A 25,770-nucleotide genomic window follows, 5' to 3' on the forward strand; every position below is an offset into this window, starting at 1 on the left:
ACTTAGGAAACTTGTTGTGCTAGTGATGACATCTAGTGGCGATTCAGAGAGTCTTTCGAACTACAACTGTATGGGGAAAAATGAACAGATTACTTTTTCACTAACTTTGCCATCTCATCACTAAAACAGTAGTGACTAATCTTTAACTTCAAATTACACAATTCCCTCTGTATTGAGAAGAAATAAAATATTGTTTTAGCATATTATACATTTTATAATGACAAATTTAAGGGTAAATATTAACATCAAATGAAAAATACTGACAGGAAATAAATGACTTATCTCTCCACATGGAAAAATTACTAGCAAATAATCAAATGATTACTTTAAACTGCATCATAACATAATTCATGAATATTTCAAAACAGAAAATAATTGCTTCCATTTAATTTTTTATTTAAAAATTTGATATTACCTTCAGCATCAAGAAGTTTTGGAATACCAAGTTCTTCTTGAGCCACATCAAAAGCCCTGTTGAGGTTTTCCATGTGCCTGGATGGTACAAGGGATTGGTAGTCAATGAGATCCGGCCGATGTGCATGAATAAGGGCATTGAATCCCAAACCACTCCTCCATGAACCTGTTGAGAAAATAAAATATTATATATATTCCTTGTGCCTATTGATTGGCCTTTCTAAATCCTAACAGTTTTCATAATCTCACACCATTTACAAAGTTCTATTAAAATCATTACATCATATCATATTATGTATACAAAATAGAAAATCATGTTCAAAATGTTCATAAAATGTCTCAAAATGTGTGAATTTAATTTGCATTAAGTGTTTCATATACCTATACATGTGACAAATTCAAATGGGATTAATCAAAGAAACAGGTTGAAAATGGACTAATAACATAGGCTCGCCAAGAAACACCATAGATTTTTAGATGCATTCTATAATTACTAGCATGAAAGAGCCAAACAAAATTCTATTATTTCTACTATTACATTCCTGCTACTCATCCGTTTACTAATATTTATATGTTGTAATTAATGAAATCATGGCTTTTATACAATGATTTAATTATTTTCTTTCATCACTTAATTTAGCAATTAGATTTTATTTTTAAGTTCACATATACAGGGTGGACTCAAAAATTCAGCAAAATTAAACAATTTTTTCAACTATATTTTTATTACAAAAATGAAAATGTTTACAAAATTTTTTGTACTTATTGCAGGTAAGATTATAAACAACAAATTTAATCACGGTATCCCCCAATTATTGAAATGAAATAAGCAACTTTGTAATTCCAAACACACTTTATTTAGAAAATGACCTAGGTTTCTACATTGGACATTATCATCTGATGATGAAATGGAACGTTGAAATATAGGCCGTGTTCTAAATAAAGTATGTGAGGAATTACAAAGCTTCCTATTTTATTTCAATGTGTGGTGTAAATTCCATTAAGTTATGCCAGAGACAATAAAATAACACATAGCCCCAACTTGCTTGAATGACAGCCTACATTCTTGATCTGAATCATTCGCAGGCCTGTTTTAATGCACCATGGTCCATTTGTGTGAATGTTGTTTCAAATACAGCTCTCAATGGTGCCACATTTGGATGTCTGGACTTATTGGTGACTCTTTTAACCACCTTCCACACACATTAATTCAATGGATTGGAATCTGGGCTGGTGAGTGGCCAGAATCCTTTGAACCAAAGCATATTAATGTTGTGCGAAAACTAATTTTACACCAAATGGCTCCTATGACCTTCCATATGACAATTTACATCCACAGCTTCTATCTATTTATCAGAATACACAAATTTACTTCTTTGGTGATATTTCCCCCTTTGTTACAGAAATACAGTGGCAGGATATCACCCTCACTGGACAGAACTCTTAACATTTGCCAGAAGTTTTGCTTTGGAAACAACTGGGACATCTTCAGGGTTTTGAGTGAACCAGCCTTCATTCCTATGACTAATTTTAGCACCCACAGTAATTTTTTTTTCCGAAACAAATCTGATTCCTCCAGTAGTATTGTTTTTTAAGGCACAAAAATGCTGGTTGCAAAGTTCAACTCACTTTGCCCTGGTGGCTTTGGAAAGCATCTGTCTTATACGAGGGTCATCCGGAAAGTAGTACCCGTTCGTGAAATAAAGACACAAAAGTAAATATTAACAAACATAAAAAATTTTATTTGAAAGAGGATACTTTAAACTACTTCTCAACATAATCTCCAAGCAAATTAAGGCATTTGTCATAACGTGTGACAAGTTTCTGTATTCCTGCTGCATAGTCCTTCGCCGCCAGCTCATTGAGATACAGGGTCACTCCTTCTTTAAGTTCTTCATCGCTGTCAAATCTTTTTCCTGCCAAAAAGTCTTTAAGCTTTGTAAAGAGATGAAAATCTGAAGGGGCCAAGTCCGGGCTATACGGTGGATGGTCGAAAGTTTCCCATTTGAATTGCTGCAAAAGTTTTTGTGTTATCCCAGCTGCATGAGGCCTGGCATTGTCATGAACAAGAATGACACCAGTAGACAATAGACCTCGCCGCCGATTTTGTATTGCCCGCCGTAATTTCTTTAATGTTTCACAATACGCATTGGCATTAATAGTGTCTCCACGGGCCATAAAATCAATAAGCAATACACCTCGTCGATCCCAGAAAATGGTTGCCATGAGTTTCCTGGTGGACAGAACTGTCTTGAATTTTTTTGGTTTGTTTGGTGAATGAGCATGATGCCACTCCATTGACTGTCGTTTACTCTCAGGTGATGCATAACAAACCCATGTTTCGTCACCAGTAATTATGCGAGTCAAGAAAGAGTCTCCTTCATCAGAATAACGTCCCAAAAACGTCAGTGCTGCAGCCATACGCTTGATTTTGTGCTCATCTGTAAGCTTGCGAGGGACCCATCTTGCACAAATTTTTGCATAATGCAGATGGTGTTTAACAATTTCATGAACAATTGTTCGAGAAACATTGGGAAAATGCTCACAGATGTCATCAATTGTGACGCGCCGATCGTTCCTCACGAATTCGTCAACTGAGCTCACCAGTTGGTCTGTAATGACAGACGGTCTCCCCGAACGCTCATCGTCGTGTGTGTTCCCCCTCCCCATGTTGAAGTTGCGACACCACCGCCGAACAGACGACTCGTCCATTACATTGTCTCCATACACCTCCTTTAATTGGCGATGAATATCACATGGGCGAACGTTTCTTGCATTGAGGAATTTAATCACTGCCCTCACTTCACAACTGGCGGCGTTCTCAATTTTTTTAAACATTGTAAACAATCACAGAAACAACACAGGCAATGCTAGCGTCACGCAACTTGGCTCAGAGAAGGCAGACAAGCCACTGAAGCTATCTGACCTCGTCCAGCGGCTACTCGCGTCGTCAGCACTTCATGCGGCACGAACGGGTACTACTTTCCGGATGACCCTCGTATTAATGGTATGAGACTTGCAGCAGAGATCCTCCCTAACAATTTGTTGCATAGTATTTACACTCACACCGACAACTGATGACAATTTTTGGACCGATTGCCCTGAATCCTCAAAAATGAGCTCCTAGAGTCCATTGGATGATGTTGAGCAACTCGACAATACACTCCCTTGAGTCAGTTTTCATTACTGGTGTGGCAAAACCACAGTCAGATTTTTTCAACTCATTATAATTTGCAATGATTATCATATACTGTCGATCTCAGGCACTTGAATAACCAATTATTGTTGATTTTAAGTACCTGAAGAATCAAATAATTTCTGTCTATGAGTGACGAGTGCGTACACTTTCAATTATCCCCGCTCTTCAGTTATTCTCCACACTTGCAGCATTGCAACTGTTTTGAGGTAATGACTGTTCATTATACATGCCAAGTTATTTGGTTGCCAATGGAGATCACTAAATGTGGTAAAAAATGGCAAGAATTTCAAATTTAATTTTGTCCAGCCACACCCTGTACTATGATACAAATTTTTACATTTCTACATAAAAAGAGTCTAAATTAATTGAGAATTCCGATACCACGAGAATTGCTATCTAAATTTTCAGCCTAATAATGAAAATACAGTAATTTATTGTTGAAAATGGCTTTTGCTTTTTGAAGTAGTATCCATGATAATCAATACGCTTTTGCACACACACGAACCAATTTTCATAACACTTTTTCCACTCTGATTGAGGTATCTCCAAAACATGGTTTTCGAATTCATCAACAGCTTCTTCAGACACTAAAAAACGTTGGCCACGTAATTTTTTCTTAATAAATAGAAAAAAAAGAAAGTCATTTGGTGCTTAATCAGGGCTGTACGGAGGATGACCCATAAATTCGGTGTTTTGGCCAGTCAAATAGGTAGTTGTTTCAGCCGATCTGTGAGAGCTTGCATTATCATGATGAAGAATGATCTTTCATTGCCACTTCTTTTTCCATATTTCGCCAAGCACTTCTGGCAAGCAAATGCTCGTGTACCATTCAGTATTCATGGTTCTACATTTCTCTAAAGGTACAGTTGCCACATGTCAAGTTATTCTAAAGAAACAAGCGATCGTTTGCTTTCATGCCCTTTGTGCACTAATTACTTTTGTTGGATTTGGCTCGTCTTGGAAGACCCATAGGGTGGATTGCTGTTTTGTTTCGGCCTAATACGCATATATCCAAGATTCGTCACCTGCCTAGATGTTATACATAACAGCTTTTGATACACCGCGATTGTATTTGTTGAGCCATTCTTAGCACCAATTGACACGAGCATTTATTTCAGCTTTTGTCAAATGATGTGGGATCCAATGCGAACAAATTTTGTTCACAGCTAAATATTAATGCGATATCTTATTGATGCTCGTCATAATAATCCCCAAGGATACCTCAATCTTGCGATAAGTCACTTGATGATCTTCCGTTACTAGTTCTTGCACAGCATCAATGTTTTCTGGAACAATAATGATTTTGGATGACCTCCACCACTTTCATCGCTGAGCGAACGGTGGCCATGATGTAATTTGTTATAGCAGTGTTTCAAATTGGCAAAGGATGGGCCTTCATTGCCAAAAGTGGAAGTAACTTGATAGATGCACCCCTGATCTTGATAATCCACGTCAATAGTCATAAAAAATCATTATAGAGTGTTCATGAGTTAATTCCAATTTTTTGCCGAGAGAAAATTTTAGACACTTAAAACAATACAAGCTTTGATCAAATAACAAAATGCCCACAAGGCAAAAGGTTCTAACTTTCATATGGAAACGTCAGATGGCACCTAGAGCACTTAGTGTTGTCAAGGCTCAAAATATAAATAGCAACCCTTGTAACTAATTCGAAGTTGAATTTAAGTAAAAGAAGTTAAATAATATTGCTGTTCAATGTCTTGAGGCTTTCACCACAAGATATATGACCGTGTGATGTGAGGTTTTAAGTTTACACTTTTTATGCATCTTTTAAGAGGAAAATATCATTTAAATAATAATAAAATCTAATTTATTTATATCACTCAAATGCTTTGATGCAGATTACAAAAAGTGTATGAGATTAATGGGGCTGGTTTCCAGGAAGTGCTTTATTGAATATACCTTGATTAGTTAGAATAGGAAAAGCTGGATTATTCTACCAACATTATAAATCTTGAATTTCATAAGCTTATACCACTAATTTTATGCTGGTTACTTTTAATTATAAACTGAGTATCAACTATATGATAACATCAAAGAGAAAGGCTAGCAGAATTTATATTAAAAATTCACAAGAGATGTAAATACCTGTGAAGTCTTGTATGTTAACTCCATTGTACCCGCTAGTTTTCCGTTGACACCAAAGTAATAATGCATCTTTTGCCGATTTCTTCTCACTACTTTCATTTTCCTCATCCTAAAAGTAATTATAAAAATAATGATAAAAAGGGTCATCAAATAAACTTGGGTTGTTCCATAATCCTAGGCATATAGTAGGTATATTGTCATTGGTATAAAGATGAGGAAACAAAAATCACCTTCATACCGAAATCACCGAAAATAAGTTTCCAATTAAAATGTACATATCAAAATAAAAATTATGAGGGATAAAAATTATTCCCTTCCAATATTATCTAAAATAAACTCTTTAAGCGTGTACATACCACATCTATTTCAATTTCTTGAATCTGGAACCTAAGAATTATGGTCCATATTAAACCTAAAATCAGTCTTGGATTGCCGTCAACAATATCTTCTGCCCCTATACTTTCTAGACGAACCTAAAATAATTAAGATATAACTTATTACAGATGTAATAATCACATTTCATGAGGCTCACTGTAGTAATTCCATTTAATATAAGAAATCAATGATAATAATAATGAATATTAAGTCAGATAAAATGCAAAGATAAAAACTTTGCATTCAAACAATATTACATGCATACACAAAAACAAGTAATTTCCATCATCCACATACAACGGAAAGATAATAAATATAAGATAAAATTATACTGATTTCAAATTTTAGCAGATTTTAAAGACTCCAAATAGAGTATGTTATTTTTTTAACCATAGATTTATTTAATTACAGAAAAACCTGCCTTAATGACCACTTCCACTAAACAACCACCTTTTAAATGGCTCATTCTTTCTATATTGGAACATATTTTGCATAAATTCAATGCACATTCATGAATTTTCCCACCTTTCAATTGCTACCTCCACTAATAGGTCAACCTCTACTTGATTTTCGGCCAGTGGCTGTCAATAACCCAGTGGTCAGCTAACAGCTTTGTCCGAAGAGTTAAAAAAACATTTTCATGGACAAATCAACACTTGTTCACTTCAATGCAACAATTTCAGAGTGTAAAAATCATTCACCTTGACTGGGATTCAAATCCAGATCCCTCAATATCCGGTCGAGTTCTTTAGCCAGTTAAGCTATTGGGGCGTCCTCTTAAACTCTGAAATTTTGGGGCTTTTAAAGGAACAAGATCTTGTGATGAAATACCGTACATGCAATGTCACAGGCATTCGTAGTCGTGCGACGTGCCACAGTCCACGAGGTTAAAGCCAACTTTTAAACACTTATGCTGTTTATACCTTGACGAATTCCAAATAAACTTGTTCACTTATTTAAATTTCAATTTCCTTCGGTTCCTTAGCATCATTTTCTTTTAAGCACCACAAAATATCTACTGTCATTTTTCAACCTTTCCATTTTCATATTTTTTTCTTCATTTGTTTCCCCATAACTTTTTTGTAGTTACATTTATTAACTCTAACTAATTTAGCAATACCTTCTTCAAAATTATTTAATGTTTACTAATTCCTTCCTGCATATTGTGTGATCTAACAATACTTTTTAATATCCAATGTTTTCCCTTCACTCTCCCCAAATTATGCCCTTGTTGTTGTAGTAGTTATTATAAGAGGCAACAGGCATCTGAAGTCATTTGTACCACAGAGGATATGTAGGTAACTCAGTAGTGGTAGGATATTCAGAAAATGGAAGAAGGGTGGAGAGAAACACAGAATTTGAATTAGCCTATTCTTTAAGGATAGGCTAAAATGGGCCCACCGTTTAACGGCTCATCCAATGGATAGCATACTCCAATTGAAGTGCTCTCCACTCCACGCTCCCCACATGGTAACCCAAGTAGGGATTGGAATACCACTGAAAAATCCTTCCACCTCCAAGCTTCAAACCCAGGCCCTCGGGGTGGGAAGCCAGTGCATTAGCCACGACATCATCCTGGTCCCTGATTACATTCCACTAACTCAAATCCCCTTGAGCATCCTCCTTGATTGAAAGTTTTTTTTTTATTTTCACTGGAATGTTTACCAACTTCTTCCTCTTTGTACACTAACACCTCATTCATATTCATGATTAGCCTGACCTGATTTCATTTTACATGCCATTCCTAATTGTGAGGTCCTGTTTAAGTGTCTTTATAACTTAATGATCTCCACATATATACCTTCTCCACTAAGGGGAAGGTTTTTTGTGATGACATAAAAAAATTAAATTTTATTTTTTCATTTTTCTTGTATCAAAATTTATAAATGTCTTAGTAGGCCAACTTTCAAACATTACCCAATTCCACCATCTTATAATTGAGTACCAAGTGTTAACTAATGGATTTATTCTGAATGAGCTGAGTACTCAAAAGAGGTATTCATTGAAGATTAGGCAATGAATGGCCAGTCAATAAATGAAGGAGAGTTCATCAAAGTGGTCAACAGGCTATGTAACTATTACTGAGAAAAAAATCTGAATTAATACATGAAAATAACTTCTGAACTATGAGGGATTGTCTCATATGTGTTGCCACTTTTCCCATTCAAAAATCATCCTTTTAATTTAAACTTTTACTGAAGGAATACTAGTTTTTAGGGGATACATTCAACAGCTTAGGTCATTTTTGCAATTAGAGATGGATGGGCAAGAAGGAAGGGTAGAGAAAAACCCGGCATCAGCATTAGCCTAGCTTTTAATGAAGAGTAGACTTCCAGGCAAATTCATAACCTGATACATAAACAGGGTCCTATTCCTCATAGCTAGCTTACAGGTCCTTTCAATTCGTCCATAGAGAATTTGTTTTTGCAATCAATGGCGTAAGACTTTCTACCAGCCTAAATTGCAGGGGATGTAAAATTGAAAGTTTTACACTACATTTAAAGCTGTATTCATGGAATTAATAAATTAACTAGCAGCTTTGAGAAAAAAGCCCCTGGGAGAGGAAATTATTTATGCAATATACATGTCACAATTACCTTTGTATGAAGAAATGCCAAACTTTTATTGACATTTTCAATTTTATGAACACGCATATGACCCGTATTTGGCTTCCCAAGCTTCTCTCCAGATATTATTTCCAGGAGTTTCAACAGCTTTCGTCCATCAGCCAGATCTTCAAATAGATCCTCCACCTCCATCCGGGCCTTTAAAAAACAAATAAATTATTTTTACTACTTAGGTTATTTATTTATCAAATTAAACACATAAAAGTGAATTATTACTCGCTTACTGTTATACCTGGTTGATCAGCATTTAACAATTAAATCATTTTTACACAGGTATCCGGTTAATTCGTTGAGTAATTTTGCACTTGCCTGGGCTAAAATTTTATTCAAAACCAAAAATTCCTGCCATCTTTGTACATATTTTAATTGTATAACAAAATTTTAATGCTTAAAAGTTTACAACTACAAAAAATTAATGAATCATGTCCTGATTCCAAAACTCCAAAATCATCATTAAAAAGAGTATGCAATGAAAATTTCTTTCAAGCATTTTCAAGGATCCAAGAACTCTATGATAACCATAACTACAGGGCCATGGATTTTATTTTACCATCTTGATTGATCAACGCTTTTGAGCTCATTCTGATCTCAAGCTGATTATTTGAAAAAAAATATTAAAATTAATATTTCTATGGTCATTATTCACATAAAGTCAAGCAAAATTACTCTTTGGTCCAAATTTTATCTGAAAGCATTAAAAATGCTATTCAGTTAAATAAAATTTAAAATTAGTGTACCCATATAGGTGTCTGAAAATAGGGCATGCAGTGAATCAGAACAATTTAATATACAATCTATTCCTGAAAAGAGCAAAGGATATTTTCTGGTTCTCCCTTCTCTCTAGAGCAACATTCTTCGAATTTCAACATCACAGAAATATCAACAGATGACCCTGTATTTCAAACTGAACTCTAGACAGTTTGTACATAGGACAGAAAGAAGGACATCTGTTACATTTTGGACATGCTGCACAACCCTTGGAAGAATCCAGGATATAAATGCCATATATGTAACATAGTAAGACCCAGTCTCAGTATTCCTCAATATTTAGGGCCCAGCCTAAATATATTTTTAAATACTAATGTCTCCTCTCAAGAGAATTAGGAAAATTAAGATGAAAAATGATGGACAACAATATACTTAATAGCAGAAACCAGAATATCAAAGTGTAATAAATGGCAACATTTCAGGCATAACATGGTAGAAATCCTTCATAATGAAAGAAGACACTTTGCTTTTACACAGATTTTTTTTTACTATGACCTAGGTTTCATAGTAGAAGTACTTAGAGGAGGCAACCAACAGCTTAGGTCATTTACCCCATTAAGAATGGAGAGTAACCCAGCGTCTGCATTAGCCTACTCTTTACAAAAGATTCCAAGGGGTCCGCAGCTTAACATCCTATCTGATGGATGGCGTACTCACTCAAAGTGCACTACAGAAAGCAACTCAAGTAGAGATGGAGATACCACTGAAAAACATTCAACACCGCCGGGATTCGAACCCAGGGCCTCGGGGTGGGAAGCCAGTATGATAGCCACTGCAAAATTTCGATTCCCCTTGGTTTCGTTACAGCATAACATCTTCAGGTCCTGAAGATGTTAGCCTGTAATGAAACCTAGGTCATTATAAAAATATGATTTTATGCGGAAAAGCAAAATATCTTCTTTCATCAATATCATAGCTTATTCAATATTTTTTTCCAAGAAGCTGAATTCACAGATGGTACTACCCGATTGCATAAGCAATCATTCAAGCATTTTCAAAGGAAATACCAAGCAAGAGACATCTCAAGAATAGTGGGCTTCCGAGATGCAGCAAATTGAAATAATGTGCATAATGAGTTCCCTCTGCCGCCTTCTCTATGCAGACATGATCACGATAAAAAATAAATGAAGTAGCTAAAAGGTTCTGGGGTGATTCAATTCTCAGCATGCTACAGTCTTTTGCATAGTAATATGATAGGCAACATCCATACAGCCGCTGAATAATATGTTGCCAGATAATAAGACTGCCTAGTGATTGATTGAATAATACAAATCATATGGTTTTACATGTTAAAAATTAAGATTGTCCAATTAATGAATTTATTCAAATAAACCAAAAAGTTGAACATACACCAAAATCAGAATATATGATTCATGCCCACAAAATCTAAAATAAGAAAGAATACAGCACCTTTTTACTCTTTCAATGATTTGTATACACAAAAACCTAGTCAATATTTTTAAAGGAAATTGAAATATTTCTAAGAATTCATGACCAAAAAGTAATGAGCCACATACGTCAATTTCTATTCAGCCTAATCAAAACCAATCTAAAAATCATAAACACCAAAGTGAAAATTTATAGCTGGCGAACACAATGAAATATCTTGGAGATATGGTTTATGAAACATTGAGTTAAATAATTGCAGATAGTGAAAAAATAAAATTTGATGCATTCGCAAGATGTTATAGAAGTTGGGCGAGACAAATATGACAAAAATTAAATACAGCCTAAACATAATATTTAATTTCCTTTCTTAAAATTTTGGGTGGAAATATGAAATAGAATATGAATATGGTATAGCAGACTTTTATAGGTAATTTTAAATATTAAGTAAAAATAGGGGCTAGCTGCTAAATCTGATGTAGCAAAAGAACACAAAAGGCTGATGATTTATCACTAACAGAAATGTACCAAAATAAAATAGCAAAAGGACTAGTAGAATTAACTATAATGACAATGCCTGGATAGGAATTTGATTTGTACACATATTTTGAGCAGAGGCTAAAGCAGGAAAAAATGTCAAGTCTTCATGAGCACATATGTGATTGACTACAAATATGACAATATGTGATGATGTTATAGCCGACCACAGTATCCAATGACTGGTTCGATAGGAAAAGGTAGCGTGATCACCTCAAATTTTGAGCGCATTTCAAACATCATGTATTGATTGGGGCAGTCTCTTGCCCAGCATAGCTTGAAATGGCCTTGGAGATATTTGAAGTCACCTTGATTTAAATTCAGGCTCTCTGATGAGTAGTTGAATGCTATTATTCCTATGATAATTCACCCCATGAAGACTGCAGGTATGATTAAATCATATATCCTGCTTTCAAACTAAGGGGCCAATCAAACCATTAGGAACATCATAGAAATAGAAGACCATCGCAAAGCAAAAAAATTCATAAGAGATGCTAAATATGGTCAAATATATACTGGCAGTCCTACAAGTTCTCAAATTTCCAAGGAATCCCATGGAATACTGAGTTAAATTCCATGTAAACCAATGGAAATTGCAAGAGGCTCCAGATTTCAACTGAAATCAGTTAAAGAGGATTTCCATGATGGTGAAAACAAAATTGAGTAAAACATCTTAATCAAAACTTCATTTTTGCATTATGAATGCAACTCATCATGTGAAATTCTTCAGCAGGAAAAGCATAATTTGTCCCTTCATCTACGATTCCATACATGTCATGCACCTGTAAATTCAGTTTTCTCATAATTTTTATAGGAAAAGTGAAATTTCCCACCTGAACTTTCCCATTGATTTACATGTTTTTTGACTGGAGGCCAAAATTCTTTTATGGGTACCAACTCAATTCCAATCTGCTATTTTTTAAATTTTTTTCAAGCAGCTGAAAAACTTTCATCTGGCTTGGCTACCAAAATGTAAGCTCATAATCCACTGGAAATTCTCCAAAAAGTATACACATTACTGAGAGTGTATTAAGCCTATTATGCATTAAATAAAAAATGTATATTTATAATGGTTTGTAACTTTCTCATATGATAGAAACAGGCTTTTAAATCCAAAACCAGTCCCCGGGGTCAACTCAATGATGTCATTCATGATTATGATCATCCGGTTCCAGGTTTGGTTTCATCAATTTATTTTTCAATTACGCTTCTATATCTATATGATCAAATGTCTCTCATCTTTAAGTTCACATGCCGATGAAAACATGATATCCTGACTTTGGAGAAAACCTTTTCACCAAGCTTACAGGAATATAGAGAAAGTAGATGCAATTATAACATTACCATTTTGTTACAGAGCCTGATTTAAACAATATTAAGAATGAACATTCCTTTGCTTATCACCAATGAAAAATATGAAGCAATGTATCAAAACTCAAGATTATATATCATCATTTAAGATTGTGCAAAAATGAAAAGTCATCGATGCAATTCCATCTTTTAGTATCTCAAAGCATAAAGACACTCTAGGCATGGTTGCGAAGAATAAAGGTTGGAGTTGAGATAGAAAAGAACATGCTAAACAGGAGAGGTAGGAGTAGACAAAGAATTACTAAGACAAAGTATGTTGGACAGAATAAAGAGAGGCAGGAAGTAAGCAGAGTTACAGAAGAATTTCTTGTAATGTTTGATGTTATTTCTTTAGCGCTGTGTGAGATGAGGCCTAGGAGAGTAGCAGTACTTGGTTCCCGGGCCCATCAACAACCTACCTAGACTGGCACAGAACTCCTCATAATAATTTTGATACTCAAGAGTAGTTTTCAAGAAAAATTGAGCCTAAAATAAATCAATGACATAATAATTTTCTGTAATTCTCTCATGTTCCTTCATAAACTGCCAAAAAGAGAGCATATAAAGAAGCATTAGATGACAGACGCCTACATACATGGTATTTGAGGAAAGAAATACCTTTATAAATACTGCTTTGGTTAAATTAATCCCCTCAATAATATAATTCACATTTTTCTTTGAACCCAAAAAATATGTACTAATTTAGTAATGCATTCAAGAAAAAGAATTACCCCTTCAGTGTGAATATGTAGTGCCATTTGCATTTAAGTGGGTGCAAATAATAACACCTTATTTCTTTTTTCCAGGTTTAGGGTCAGCGATTAATATTTATAATGAAAACACCTACCGAGTGACTTGGAATGAAAAACTAAGGGAGATACTATCTACTCATTATTATTACAAAATAAGACTAAATGATAAGATTATGAGCAAACAAAATATTGCTGCCACGGACTTCTATGAGCCATAGTTGAGTCAAGTTAGGCCAATCAGCATTTCTACGTCATGCATTGATAGGTGAGGGTGGAAGTCACATAATACGGTGTGAGATTCACATACACGTCACGTCATTCATGTATTAGGGTAAAGGGCCAGTTTACCCTTAGCCGCCTTAAAAAGGCCGTTTCCCACGAATATCTGGTATCGGAAAAATTACTTGGCTTGCTTGTTGTAGTCCTATCATCCAGCTTGGTAAGACCCATCACGTCATCTGGAATCGAATCGGGGTTCTCCAGTCAGATACCCAGCATTCTAGCCACTGGACTTTCACTGGACTTCATACAATATTTACTTGTTATAAACTTTTAAAATAATTACCTCAATGATAGAAAATTTATGATATGTAGAACACAAATGATGAATAATCTCATCGCCGTTTAATTGCGTTCCCAACTCGTTCACCGACTAAGTCTTTATTGACTCGTTAGTTAAATTTTGTGACAATTAACAAAGCATTTGAATTTAAATATTCAAAAATGCAAATAACGGCGATGAAACCAACGCTAACTTGAGATCAATTGATTGGATGAGGCTAATAAAAATAAGCACTAGAAATGGAAATAAAAATATATTACAATACGAGACTGTGCATATACTTTTTTAATCGCAGTTGTAAAAAGGGGCAGGATGAAGGATATCTAAATACTCTAAACCATGAAGTATGCATTTCCGAATCAGATAAACTGGCGCAAAACCGTGCCACGGATACGCTATGCTACAACGCACTGTCGAATAAGAGTAATCGAAGCCAATAGCCTCCCCGAAGATTCACAAAGAATAAAACTGAAAAAATGCAAAAAGAAAAAAGTCGCGTCCCTCCTTCCGCTCTTAACTTTCCACCTCTTCGCCGGAGGAAAACATAACAACCTCCCCAAACGAGATGGCATTTTCCGGTTTTCGGAGAACTTCTTTCTCAAGGTCAGCCGAAAGGCATCCGCTTTAATTCCCTTAATAAGTTTTCTTCTTGCTTTCCCCGCCTTCCTTCTAGGCCCACACTGCGACCATGATGCTCTCTTAGAAATATGTAATACCTTTAGTATTCTTCGGTATCCAGCATCGTTTAGAGCGAATCTTCTTTTTCGGTGGCAAGCCGTAGATACGCACGACACTTTTCAGGAGCATAAGGATTACTGCCATTTCAAATAAAGCTGTCCATTTTTTTCACATTTGAAAGTTCATTAATGGGAATAATCATAATATAGGGTATTTAATTTAAATGAAAAATACAGTATTCAGAAAATTTATCACTTTACTTTTTTTGTGCAATACCGGTTGAGAAACTGGTTAAGACGTTCAATTTGAGCATCATTAGTACTTACTTAATTTTGCTTATCTATATTGTATTGCTATGAAGGTCAAGGGAAGATAAAAGCAAGCTCTCACCGTAAGATTTATAAAATGGACTAAAAAACAAGGAAATTTTATTTTCTATTATCACAACACTAGCTATTTTAAGCTAACATTCTCGTATCAATGTGATCTAAAGATGCAAAAATAGTTCATGGTACATTTAAATGCACAGCTAATATCAACAATACAAAGCTGGTTCCTAATGAAGGATAAAACCATCAAACTTAAGTTCTCAACCAGCCAAAGTGTCGAAATTAGAAAATCGGTCAATTAATGTGTGAATTTAGAGGTGGCCTTATTCTCTCGCCATAAAAATACCGAACGACTAGCTTACTTTATTGTTAAATTGAAAAGTAAATTCAGAAAAATATGAGGTTTTTATTTACTCTCTTCACGTACGAATCTCTGGACGTATAAATAATAACCTAAAATGCATACAATGCATTTTGCTTTTTAATAACTCATGCTTTTTATTTACCAGTGTTTAAAAAACCTAGACATATTTTCCAGCAGATATCAGAAAATTGGAAGGTAGTACAATAATGAAAATTCGAATGCTTATTTCTAAACGATGGCATAGCTTTATGGAAAGGCCAAAATGGTCCAAATTTACGGGCGTTCAAATCTCCTGCGATTTTTTTCCAACAGACAAGCGCAGCAACTGACCTTGACCTTTGATTTTTGGCTCCATGAAATAAAAATTGCAAATGATGCCGAAACTCATAGACAGAACTGTCGACGACCAAATCGAAGCCGATGGCATCGAATTTGCTGCCCACTTCACGGGCGACAAAAATCACTTCGTCGAAGGAACACGGATGAGTACTACCGAATCTCCTTCGTTGTAATTATTTATTGGATGACTCGATTCGCTATGATCGAAATTAAACATCAGAAGTGTATCCCACTGCAAAATAGTATTTGACCTTAATAATTACTCATAATTTCACAGACCCACGCTAATACATATGAGAATAAATTATTTTTTTTTACAATCAGAAAGAAAGATTAATGGTAGTCAAAAATATTGTAAAATATGATAGTATTATATCTTTTTTCTTTAAGTACTATAATTTTCCATATTACTTCCCAATATTTTAAGTTCTACCGGATAAATGTGTCAGTATACTTCTGGGGTTTCCTGTAATGAGTTCGCAAATAGCCCTTTGTTATTTTTCTTACCTGTTTTTTGTCAAATATTCGATGATTAAATTCAACATTATACAGTGAATACGTTCATTGATGACACGATTACTTTGAAGGTCTCCTCAAAACCTGCGGAACAAGTAAATTAATAATATTTAATACATCATTTCTTTTCAACGCTTCCATTGAGGAGAATGGGTTTGGCGAAAAAAAAAGATTTGCAGATAGTTAGGGAATCATAATATGAACACTAAGTGAAGGTTGGTTAAGACGATATTGAGCGCAGAGCTTATGGCGCCAAAACTTAGGTCTTGAGGCAATAGGAGGAGCGTCAATGGGGGCTTTTGAGACGTGGGTATGGTGGAGAAGGGAGAGAATATGTTGACCAGAGAGTAATATAAACGAAGTTTTGAATACAGTAGGGGGGTACATGCTAGATGAAATTTAAAAAAAGTAAAATAGTCACATATAGAACATATTAAGAGTAGAGGTGTATTGGTAGCAGTATAGAGGATAAAATGTTGGACAAGTGCGGTAGAGGAAGGGAGAGAATAAACTTTCTGGAAGGTAGGAAGGCTGGTAGAAGTTATGAAGGCCTGAAAAAGTAAGTAATGTATGCTAAGCTAGATTTCGCTTGGAGAAGACCTAAGTATGTTACAGATATTATGGGACTGTCCAAAACCTATCAATAATGTTTAATATAATGGCAGTCATTGTAGCGAAAACATAATTGGCTTACTTAATTTGACTGACGTAAATATTCGAGGCAAGGAATTGGTGGCGAATGTTTTTTCAATTAAGTAAATTTTGAAACGATTAACGATACAAATTTTAGTTGATGGACTTCGAAATATTATATTGAATTCATGTAATCGATAGATATGGTCTCAAATGCGTCTTGGATACACCCCATAAACGTTCAGAAATTATCGAATACATTTTTCTTCCTCTCCTTATTTGAAACAGTAAATAAAAAACGATTACTTACTAACAGCAAGGCCTTGTCAAAATCTAAGCCTATTGTTTCTCGGAGTTCTATTTACGATGCGTAAATTTAAAAATGCCATTCATTTGTTTAATTAACATCTCCGACAGAATTTAAACACAATCTGGACTAAGTATTTACATGGAAAATAATTATGAACACTAAAAAGCACAGCTAACTGTTCATTCGTCAAACAAACTACCACACGTTTTAAGCGTTGAATGGATCAGTTTTTAAAAAGATTCCCCATTTTCAATAATATTAACAAGTTTTACCTCTGAAGCAGAAAATGGAGCGTCAATTAGAATATGTAACGCCGGAAGGTAAAATGAGATATCTAATATGTCAGTATACATTAAAAATTAAAATCAGTCCAGTAGTTCGGCGGCATGCGTACCTTGATACTACGTAAAAATTAATCCAAGAGGGCTGAAATGCGTAGTACCAAAACAAACCCACACCTAAACCAAAGTCATTGTACGAAGTGCATAAATTACACCACCGATTGCCGAGAAAAGATTAAAAAAACAGTTGGCTACATCTCAAACTCCTTTTCAACAATGGCCAGCGAAAGGCACAGTGGTCACACAATGGACGAGTAAATATATAATACGGGCAAGATATACATGAGAATAGTTTCGGAACGCAAAAGGGTGGAGTCACAGGGCGAGAGAGGAAGGCCGATATTCCCAGTCTTCTCACTGCCTTGTAATAGTTGGGGCATGCGGGGAGGAGGTGGAAAGGGATTAGGCCGCTTTAAAAGATTTCGGGCGGCAAAACAGACGGATGTTAAAGGTGGAGAAGGGGAGGGGGAGAAGCCTTTTCGGGAGGCTGGATGGAGGGGGATTAGGTGCTTGGGTAAGGGGTGGGGGAAGGGGCGGACCCCAGGGGCGAAGGGTCGAGAATGAAGCCCCGACGCTGGAGGGCCGCGGCTTAAAGAGAGGAGGAGCGTCGTGGGGTTTGTTGTGGAGGAGAAGGGGAAGAGAGAGAGGAAGACACGGGTGGGGAGGTAGAGGAGGAGGGCGGGGCAGAGGGGGAGAAAGGTCATGAAACCTGCTGGACCTGTTCTCTCTCTCTGCTTCGTCTTAGTGGGGGGGAGCACCACTGCCTCCCTCCTTGTTTATTTTTTCCCTCCGTTTCCACTTGGGAGTCAACGCGGCCAGTTGGGAGTCTCGGCTGGTGCGCCACCGCCGGTTGCGTCGGGAGGGATGGTATCTCGGTCTCCTCGCCTTCCCGGGAATTTTGGTTTGCGTCTCGCCTTCAGAACCTCCCGCCTCACTATGAGCGTGATGTTAAGCACGCCACCTATGTGTCTTCGATTCGCGTAGTGACACCCACGCTGCCGTCTCGCAACCAAGGAGACCCATGAGAAGTTTTGGAGTTCAACCCGCCAGACGACTAAGTGATGTCTAACCAATATGAAACGATTTTAAGCACCCCTTACAGTATCGTTGGATATTATGCGAATGCACTGTAATGAAACGCTAATTGCATAGAGATTTTAAAAACCAGAGGGATAAACACTGCGTCGACCACGAGTTGCATTGCACGGCCTACATGACTGCGTATAATGGTGCGAGCAGACGATCGTTGCATGGCAGCACGGCCTAGTGTTCGGTGTTATGGCGGGCTATATTATATGCTCGCACGTGCGAGTACGTGCCAGTGAAACGCGGGAAAGTTAAACCGGGCAGGAGGAGGGTGAGGTGAGAGGGGGTGGCTGGCGGAGAGAGGAATGAAGGACGACGCGGAAGGCATGGGAAAACCCCGAGAAAAAAAGTAGACCCGCGAAACGGATGTTTCTCAAAAACAGCCATCGGTTCAGGTCTTCGCTTCTCATCTTTTGTTTCCCACGAATGACAACGGTCTCCTGTTGCTGTTGTGACCCCTATTCGTTCGTTCGTTTATTCACACTGTGATCACCAGCAGGTACCTTTAGGACGCTTGCAACACAATTTTGCGAAGTCCATAGAGGCGACAGTTCCCAGTAAAACGGAAATTTCGTTCCAGACGGTTATGCAAATGAGCATTGAAATAGTATTTTTATAGCATTCCGAAGCTTCAAATATTTTTCTATAAATTATGCAAAAGACGTCCAACAATAATGGACTTAGCTCGTGACTTAAACTTTTATTTAGAAAATTGTGCACCCATAGCTGTATGGTCAATATATAGTTGCACGTAATACGGATCATACATTAAGAGGTGTATGCATACAAAAATAAACTAATAAAAAGGTTAAGAAAATATTATAAGATAACACTAATTATTTTTAGAGAGGCGAGAAGACGTTAGTAAATGTAATAGAGGACATTGAAAAAAGAATCAATATTGCTAGGAAGTTAGAAATAAGCGAACGTTCAATGGGAAACAATGAGGTGCGAGGCAAATGGAGTAAAGTGCGGGCGGTTAGAAGGACGCTTTAGCTAGTTGCTTTACGGTTTCCTGCAACATTTCAGTCCGCACACAGTTGTCAAGTTCGTAGAAAACTTAGAGATACAATTATTTACTACTAGCCTAACCAGTTAAAAACCAAGGGCAACAGGCTAGTTATCACTGAGTTAGTTCAAGATTTGGAATATGAAAAAGGTTCAAAAAAATCACGCCTTTTCATCAGCAAATTTCCAAGTACCGTTTTCCAGATACCATTTTCGCTAAGGCAGAGGGCCATTAAGAAGTTTTGGGCTATGTGTCTAAAACCAACGCAACTAAAATGACCTAGATCCCCTATCAAAAATTACCATTGTAAAAGGCTTTCTCTTCTATCTAAGTTTAGCTTCCAAATTTATCAGATTTCAAATTTTTCTTCACAAAGTAAAATACTATTCCCCATCATCCATTATTTGTCCAATTCCAATTCACCCGGGAATTTTAAAATATCCCGGTATCTTGCCCTTTTCATTTCCCTTAAGACGAGCAGACTTATTGAACTTCCAACACATACCAAAATCTATGGAACTTGGGCAAAAAACGCCCGTAGCTGGAATTTTTGAGCTTCAAATGCTGCACAGGCAAGTGACAGCTTCCTATACGAGTGCATTAATGCGGCCTCATTATACTAGAAGAAAAATATAGCCTTATACTGAGATATACTGAACCGTGCAAAAGGAACTTTTCATCCATGATACGCCTCTATAGAACTTCTGGCGCCTCAAACCGCAAGAAAGAGGACGAAGTATTCAACAGTGGTGACGCTATGAGAAATTAAAACTATTTGGCTACATTAACCCTCCTCATTCCACTTACACGTATTCAACCTCATAGAAAAGAAAAATATGCAAAAGAGAGATTTTGGAAGAGCGACATATTCGCACTGAATTATTCGAGAGGAATATTATGATGTTAAGATAGTGAAGGCAGAGACACGGTCTTAGAACAATGTTCACATTCTTCACGTCTAAAAATAATTTTTTTCCGCTCAGAACCCAAAGAGTGATTGATTCGATACCATCGATAATATGAACTAAAACTATTCATAAAGTAAAAAATACTAATGAAGCCATCCATAGTAGCTCAAATGAATAACCATCCATAAACCGAGAATCACGGGAGCCGTTTTTTCCAGTCCAGGACTAGTGTTTCATATGCTGCAATTTTTGTACCGAAAAAAGGTATAATTCCATTTTTAAATGGTTTAATCACCTCGTTGATGGAAATCGATTCCTCAAAGTATTAATTTTAGTTTTATTTTGTGAATTTTTAATTATAATATGACCTCTTCATGAAAAAATGCGCAGTGGAAAACACTAAACACGATATCGCTCATCAATAAATAGCGAGCAATAACATAAATGTGAAAAACAACGTATCCATATTTCTAGGCATCCATTTCATCGAATGCGGAAAGTTTAGCATGAAAAATCACCTAACATTACATGGCACTCCGGGAAAATAATCCCACGTTCCAAACTTTTGGGCAAAAGAAAATTATCGTCACCGACGATCGACGAATTATATCGTATATAAGTCACGTAATCCTCGTACTAATCCCTGTGTCCCACATTCTATTTCCATTATAATTGTATTATTTCATTGCCAAACAAAATTTCATTTCGGGGTGCATCCGTTTAAGAGTGCCGACATTTCGACTAATATTAAACGGAGTGAACTATTTTTTCTTTTCAACAGCCTCTAAATTACACATCATGATAAAACCAACCCACAAATGATAGTCAAGTCACGACATTCTCAAATTCGCATTAAAAAATCCGAAAAAAAATTAGATAATCGAAGTTTGACGGTTAATAACTGATTTCGAAAATATAATTAAAATGTTTTCCATGGATTAAAAGTTACATCCGAGAAAAGTTGGCCTCATAAATCGCTTTTATTTTAATTTGTCCATTTAATTTAAAATTCACCAATCCTAGCCCATTGTTTTCTTGTTTCCTAAACTCCACAAATTTTCCCTCGCCTCTGAATCATGCGAATCGCTGCTCCCACCGGACCAGCCACCTTCTGAAACCGAAACACCCTACCCCGAGGCACACGCCGTGTCGTGCCTTCGCCCTATCCCTGGGAATCCCGGCCCACCCTCGAGATTTCTCCAACCCTCCCTCCCGCCCAACGCCACCGTTTCCACGGCGAGATCCCAAAAAGCAACCAACCTCTTTCCCCTTCTGCCTCTTCTCCCTGGCAAACGACGCCTCCGCCAACCTGAAAACACCGGATCGCCCGCCCGGGTATCGGTTTCATCGCCGCGCCTCCTGCCTACCCCCTCCCTCCCCCGCCCATTGCTTCACGGCTGGCGGGGATAGAGCGAGTGGAGGGCCAACTCTCCCACGCTCGTCCCACCCTCCTCCCCTGCCTCTCCGACACTCCTGATCCTCTCCTCAACACCCCTGGAGGTTTGCGGCACGTGACACGATATCCCACCCACGCTCGCTCACGCACCTTCTCCCTTCCCCCTCTCTCGGATCCACCCCTCTCCCGTTCACCCGACCACTTCCTCCTTTCCGCACGGACCTTCTTCGGAACCCTTTCGGGTGCTTATGACACCCTTCTCCTCTCCTTTTGATGAAATCATCTTCCTAGGACCTTCTCTTGAGGTGCATGCTGCGCTTTCCAGTGAGAAGGTAACTGCCGTAGTAGTAGTTTTGAGGGGAGGCGACCGACAGCTGAGGTCATTTGCGCCATAGGGGATGGATAGGAAAGGATGAAGAGTGGAGAGAAACCCGGCGTCGGCATTAGCCTACTCTTTACGAAAGGCGCCAAGGGGTCCGCAGCTTAACGTCCCATCCGACGGACGGCGTACTGACTCAAAGTGCCCTCCACAAAGCACCTCAAGTAGGGATCGAGATACCTCTGAAAAATATTCAACACCGCCGGGATTTGAACCCGGGCCCTCTGGGTAGGGTAACTGCCGTTCGTAAGGCATTGGTAAAAAGGACGATACTGCTAACCTTACCAATTTAAACTGCTTCATAGAAAATATTACAAAAAATTCCACATTGACGATTGCAAACGGTTACTAGCACTGAGGTCAATTTATACACTGAAAACCCGTCAACAAATTTCCATAAGAAAAACATTCCACCTGAGATAGCTAGTAATGCCACCGATCATTATTACTGGTACAAATTTACACACTTTATGAGCAATTAAACAAATTACCAAAACCAGCGGGCGAGGTGACATAATAGTTTATTTTAATTCCTCCTAGCAATTTTGTTTGAAAATTATTCCCTTAAATTCAACAATCATGACTTTATTCCTAGGACTGAGGCTGGTCGCTGGCTTCTTTTGACGAAAAGTGATCTGAGAGTAAGTAGGAAAGTCTCTTAACTTCTACTTTTAAATTAACCTTTAGTTAAAACTGATTCTCAAAAGTGATTCATATCAGTCATTACTGGTAATCGTTAGATACGGTTTCGAATTTCAGTCAAGTCGAATCGTTTCTTTTTTCATGGATAATATTCATAAATATGCGTATTGCTACATTGTTACTGAAATGGAAATCATATGAACTCTAACCCATGGAGAGCCTACATTTGAAAATAGATATTCCTCGCAGGCTGTAAACAAAAACTTTGTCTTTGATGTCATGTCTGACATTGAATTAAAAAAAATAAATCAACAAATTAATACCATCATACGAAATTATATCTATGAAAATAATATGTATTGAATTTAACATTAAATTAAGTTTAATTTAACTGATTTTCTATACTCCACAAATATTTTCCGGATAAAACTCCGAAGAGAATTTACCATCTGCTTTATTTCCATCAACGCTAGCAACTACCACAATTAGGCATGGATATTTGCCACCCTGCCCACCCTTAATCTATATATGATGCTAGAGATAGTTTCGAGAGCAGGTTCACGTACGGCATCAAAAACAAGAAAACCTCTCTATCAGTCCAACCAAAAATCACCCCCATTCTCCCACACACAAACTAGACTTCTCCTCAGATTATGGAACATAATTTAGGATACCTCGTCAAGAGTGGACTAATTCCCATGCAAGGAATTTCTTAAGCAATTTTTCATTCTCCTAGGATAACACACGAAATATATACCTAATACAAGAATTGATAGATTCCAAAATAGGTGCCGACCAAAACCTAAAACAAAACCGACATAAAATAAAAACTAAAACAAATAAAGCTTAAAAATGAAAACTAAATGTTAAAAATTACAGTTCCTGTCGTGATGAGAAAATATTTTATTTAGAGGGGTATTTAACTTCCAGCCACTCCTACTACAATTTTCCGATTAATAATTACTTTTTGTCAATGCCCAAGGAGGATGGAAAACTTCTCTTCCATTTTTTAATTACTACATTACTCAACAGTAGAAATTCTGTAAGGCTTTTTGAGATTAATGAGTTTAATGATATTTTTCAATGTTTCACTTCCGGGTTCAGTCTCACACCCACATACTATTGGGCTGTCGGATAACGGAAGAATTCCAATTAATATTGTTCCTTAGTGTACTCACATGTATCATTAAAACTAATACATAACATTTTAAAGATAGGCATGGGGGTGCCTATTATTTTGACCTAATTGTTAAGTCCACTGAGGCATGCAATCATTTTTGGGAACTATCCTAATGTTTCCATTACAACATGGTGAAGCACCATTAAAAATAATGAATTAACTTACAAGGGCTCTACGTTAACCAAACTGCCCAACGCCTATTTTAACGACATGCTTTCAAAAAAAATACATGATAGGACTTAAAACATTCTGAAGGGCATAACAATTCTGTTGCGGTTTTGCTGAATGACCGAGGAAATAAATCGTGCTTTTCAACCTAAAATATCGATTAAATTTTTACGCTCGAATGTATAGTATGTACGTCGAAGACAAGGAAACGAAAAAAGTTAGCCTCGCGTTTATAATGTAAATTAATCAAGATGATACGAAAAGCTATTGGTAACTATGCTAATAATGAAAGGGGTTTAAAAAGGAAATGAAAATGAAATGATAGCACCCGAGAATATCGTCGAAATTATTGAATTTAACTAAAAATATTAAGTTTATCGTTCGTCTGCTTTTTTAGCCTTGGTTATGTGAAATTTCTGATCCAGAAAGTCATCTTACCTCATGACTTGACAATTAAGTCGAAGGTAAGCTTCCAACGGACTCAAGAAGCATGAAATTTCCCAACTGATACTCAAATGGTGTACGGTAAGTGATTTCCCTGTTCGTCACGGACTGATGGTTGCCCTCGTCACGCTGGAAAATATGGTACATGTGTAAAATTCCAACTTTTCACGGCTCTTACTTAGGTCTTCAAATCAGAATCAGGATTCCTTGGGCGATAACTTTCGCGTCGAAGCCCACGGGCGTGCGCTCACAATTGATTGTGCGTAGGCACGTACCTTCAAGAGGAATGAGTTCATCCATTTGGTGAACGTCTTCTTCTGAATGTACAGCCGCTCTTCTTGCAGCGCCTTGATGCGGCCCGTCTCGAACTTGAGTGCGTCCTCCCGCTGCATCATCGTGAGCGGCATGGTCTGCGTCGACGGCGACAAAGACGAGACACCGCCGCCGTTGTCCCACCCGTCCACGGAGGAATAGGCGCCGCCCACACCCACGCCCGAACTGCGCACTCGGTAGCCGCCGCCCACTCCGCTACCGCTCCGCTCATGCTGCGCTGTAAATGGATAAAAGCAAGGCACTGCGATTAGAAAAAGTGGGAATGATTTTGGACTGGAGTTACTCAAGCTAGGGTTTTATGTGATTACGATAGCTAAAACCAAAGCTTCGATATGAGGATTACTTGACTGCAGATTTCCGTTGATGCCCATACAAATAAAGCTCTTGTCTTAAACCTAGATTCCTATTCCTATCTCACACATCTTCTCGTATAGGCAACGGATGTGTCCCTTCGTATACACAGTGAAGATTAACCTACAAGTATGAAACCCAAAATGCACCCAAGAAAAAACTTAATGAGAAACATGAATTCCCATGTACGTAATTCATTAACTCCTCCATTATTGTTTTAATATCATGCCCCTATTTTTAGTACATTTTAAGAAAAAATAAAGTTTAAAGATTAAAGATGAATTT

At 37.1% G+C, this 25,770-nt stretch overlaps 1 protein-coding gene across 8 annotated transcripts in view; it reads right to left on the bottom strand.

Annotated features, from left to right (window-relative positions):
* Positions 1-25,770, bottom strand: part of kst (spectrin beta chain, non-erythrocytic 5 kst) — a 218,465-nt gene that overhangs the window by 111,512 nt on the left and 81,183 nt on the right. For all 8 annotated transcript variants that reach the window (XM_071598510.1, XM_071598512.1, XM_071598511.1 and 5 more), the window contains exons 2-6: positions 25,077-25,351; positions 8,695-8,862; positions 6,079-6,195; positions 5,723-5,831; positions 416-580 (exon numbers count right to left, since the gene is read on the bottom strand). In XM_071598510.1, the coding sequence (XP_071454611.1) occupies positions 416-580; positions 5,723-5,831; positions 6,079-6,195; positions 8,695-8,862; positions 25,077-25,351 (834 nt within the window). The remainder of the gene's footprint in view (positions 1-415; positions 581-5,722; positions 5,832-6,078; positions 6,196-8,694; positions 8,863-25,076; positions 25,352-25,770) is intronic.

This window comes from Hetaerina americana, unplaced genomic scaffold, assembly GCF_022747635.1.
Source record: "Hetaerina americana unplaced genomic scaffold, ioHetAmer1.1.p SCAF_10, whole genome shotgun sequence".
Taxonomy (NCBI): domain Eukaryota; kingdom Metazoa; phylum Arthropoda; class Insecta; order Odonata; family Calopterygidae; genus Hetaerina; species Hetaerina americana.